The sequence below is a fragment of the Spinacia oleracea genome, chromosome 6, assembly GCF_020520425.1.
Source record: "Spinacia oleracea cultivar Varoflay chromosome 6, BTI_SOV_V1, whole genome shotgun sequence".
Classification (NCBI taxonomy): domain Eukaryota; kingdom Viridiplantae; phylum Streptophyta; class Magnoliopsida; order Caryophyllales; family Amaranthaceae; genus Spinacia; species Spinacia oleracea.
The window spans coordinates 142,874,192-142,877,468 of record NC_079492.1 but is presented as its reverse complement, the minus strand read 5'-3'; the positions used below and the strand labels follow the sequence as shown (position 1 = coordinate 142,877,468).

The following is a 3,277-nucleotide window of genomic DNA, read 5'->3' as shown; positions in this document are numbered from 1 at the left end:
TGGCTCACCAGTTTCTTGGAAGTCTAAAAAGCAAGGCACAGTTTCTAAGTCTTCTGCAGAAGCAGAATATAGGGCAATGGCAGCAGCAGCTTCTGAAGTTACTTGGCTTGTAAGCTTATTGGAAGATTTGGGAGTGCACAATCTAAAGCCAGTAACATTGCATTGTGATAATCAATCAGCTTTGCACATAGCCAGAAATCCAGTGTTCCATGAAAGAACAAAGCATATAGAAATCGATTGTCACTTTACTAGAGATAAAGTGCTGGAAGGATTACTTCACTTATCTTACTTACCTACACAGCAGCAATTGGCAGACATCTTTACTAAACCTCTCTCTTCTACACAATTTCAGACATTACTGTCCAAGATTGGAGCTTGTGATGCTCAATCTTGAGGGGGGATGTTAGTTATAGCTTTAGCTTTCACGTTGCATAATGTGATGTTGCTGTGATGCTGCTTTCATGCACACATTCTGTTATTCTCCTCTCCTAGTTTTTAGGAGTTAGTTATAACAACTTATAGAATAATCTAGAAGTTCTCATTACTATTTATATCCTGCTTTGCTGTAATAATCAGTTAACAAGTTTTGCAATAATAAGAAATACACTGCTTCTCTCTTTTCTTCGTTTTCTCTCAAATCTCAGTTCATATTTTGTCAGCACAAGAATAAATTCTCTTCAATGGATTGGCTTAATCATTCTTTAACCCCTATCATTACAATAATTAAAGGGAGAAAAAGAAGCACAATAAAATATTTCCCACAGTATTTTACTATAGCATATATTCACGGGCATAGTATATCATCCATTAGAGCTTTTGTCCAATCATGTGACTTATATTCCCATTTTAAATTAAAAAAAAAACTAATAATTAATGATTAATTTCTCTAAAATTTTATTTTATCGTTTGTATATAAGTACCACTTTGCTGCCTTTATATGATCAACTCCCTTCCATTCTCTGTGTCTCTCTCCAAAATTATTTATTTCCCTCTCTATCTCTCCTCAAATAATTGATAATTCTTTTTTTTCTTCTTTTTTTTTTGCTTAAATCCCAATAGTCCTCTTTTTATCATTTAATTCAATTTTTTCATTAATTCTTGAGAAATTTCTTTTGAGAGGGAAACAAACATTCTACTAAAACAGAGTATCTCTGTTTCCTGTTTAGTGCTATGATGAAGAAAACAAATTGCAATAATTATACTTCTAATAACAATAATAATAATAATAATAATAATAATCAGAATAATGTTGGGAAAATGGGAGGTTTGGAATGGGAAATGAGGCCAGGAGGAATGTTCGTTCAAAAGAGAAACTTGGATTCCAATAGAAATTACTCCATTCCCATTCCTACAATCAAGGTCTTGGTGAAATTTAACTCTTCTTACCATGAAATCCACATCAATTCTCATGCAAGTTTTGGTAAGTTCATGTACACCTTGTTTCGTTTCGTTTTTTGTTTCTAGATTTCTAAATTACAGAGCAGTTTCCAGTTTTTCGCTGTCAGTTTTCAAAATGAACATTATATACAGGAATGGGATGATAAATTGATAATCCTTGTTAATTGTTATTACAGGGGAATTGAAGAAAAGGTTAGCACAAGTAACAGGTTTACACCCACAAGATCAAAAGCTTATCTTCAAAGAAAAGGAAAGGGAATCAAGATCATTCCTTGATGTTAGTGGAGTTAAAGATGGATCAAGGATTATTCTTGTACAAGATATAATCAACCAAGAGAATAGATTCATCGAATCGAGGCGAAATTCGAACATTGAAAGAGCTATGAAATCAGTAGCAGAGGTCTCCATAGAAGTTGATAAGCTTGCTTGCCAGGTACATTTTCTTTTATTATTTTTATTTTTTGGAAATTTTTTGCTGGAATAATTTTTATTTTTTTGTGGCTTATATTTAATACAAATATTTATTTTATTTAGGTGACATCAATGGAATCCGTAATCTGTAAAGGTGGGAGAGTTGCTGATAAAGAATTGTTGACTTTGATTGAGTTATTGATGGCTCAAATGATAAAATTGGATGGAATTATTGCTGATGGAGATGTAAAGTTGAAAAGGAAAACACAGGTACAAATAATTTAAAAATAAAATAAATTTCCAACAACTTTTTTTTTGTAAGCCTTTAATTGTTATTAGTAATTCTGTAATTCTGTTAGTAAAGACATTAATTTGGACGATTTATTTTGTCAATAAAGGTTGTTCGGATTCAAAAATATATCGACAGTCTCGATCGAATGAAGGCTCAAAATAAGGTGGCTAGTAGGTACGGTGGTGGTCAAGTTGGGTTAGTCGTGTCACAACAACAACAAAGACCATTTATAATGCAACAACAAAGAGAGCAAAAGAATTTCTCCAATGGACTTATGTTGACATCCAAATGGGAGAAATATTGATGATTAGGAGCTTGATATAAAATTTATACACATATTAGTAATGGATTATGGTATTGTTAAGCATGTTGTTGGTGAAATCAAAACGATGTGCTTCTTGGAAGAATGCCAATGTATATATAGCTAATATAAATAGCCTTAGTTGTAGTAGTTAAGGACTTAAGGTATGAAATTGCCATTTTGGCTGTTTCTAGCCATAGGAAATATTTGTAATACCACGTAGGCATGTAGTATTATCCACCAATTCCTCTGTTATTTTATTTTTTTTCTCAATTTTTTTTTGGGTTGATATTCTTCCTTCTTTTGCTTATGTTGATTTTTTGATTAATGAGTGTTAAAAATGGAGGGAAAAGAAAGGAAAAAAAAAATTTAAAAAAATTTATATTCACGAACTATATAATGAATGTCTTATAAACTTGCTTTTTGATCATGATCTTGTTGGGGGTTTGTATGTGTATAATTGTATATGGAGGTGAGTTCATGAGAAACAAATAAGAAAAGGCATAATAAGGGAGGCCACAAGTGTTTGAGAAATTTGAGGGAAACATTCAAACATTGCAAAGGAACCGCGCCAAAGCCGGCGGGTGCGGACCCTACCCGCTCCCTAGCAGTTTCAACTTGGTAGAACACGCGGGTGAATAATTGTTCTTTGTTCCTAGCGAAAATAATAAAGGTTGTATATAATTTGCAATCTCTAAATTGCGTTACAATGATGACATGACATGCTTATATGTTATGATTTAAATTGGTAACTAAAAATTTAACTTATACTTCGTATAACCTATCATGCATGTTACAAAAAAGTAGGAAAATCTTAATATTCCAACTTACAAATTGTATAGTGTAATTTTTTAATTTCAGAAAAATATTTATAA

The 3,277-nt window shown here is 32.0% G+C and overlaps 1 protein-coding gene across 1 annotated transcript; it reads left to right on the top strand.

Annotated features, from left to right (window-relative positions):
- Positions 1-948: 948 nt before the first annotated feature.
- On the top strand, positions 949-2,675 carry LOC110800453 (BAG family molecular chaperone regulator 1). The gene is made up of 4 exons (XM_022005761.2): positions 949-1,420; positions 1,575-1,831; positions 1,933-2,079; positions 2,208-2,675. The coding sequence occupies exons 1-4, from the start codon at positions 1,171-1,173 to the stop codon at positions 2,403-2,405; spliced, it is 852 nt and encodes a 283-aa protein (XP_021861453.1). The 5' UTR covers positions 949-1,170; the 3' UTR covers positions 2,406-2,675.
- The last annotated feature ends 602 nt before the right edge of the window (positions 2,676-3,277 follow it).

What these genes read in the sequence shown, in the direction of transcription:
- LOC110800453 (XM_022005761.2), top strand. Translation starts at nt 1,171, where the DNA reads ATGATGAAGAAAACAAATTGCAATAATTATACTTCTAATAACAATAAT. An exon ending in CAATTCTCATGCAAGTTTTG is followed by an intron (nt 1,421 to 1,574) that starts GTAAGTTCATGT and finishes TTGTTATTACAG; the next exon opens with GGGAATTGAAGAAAAGGTTA. An exon ending in TTGATAAGCTTGCTTGCCAG is followed by an intron (nt 1,832 to 1,932) that starts GTACATTTTCTT and finishes TATTTTATTTAG; the next exon opens with GTGACATCAATGGAATCCGT.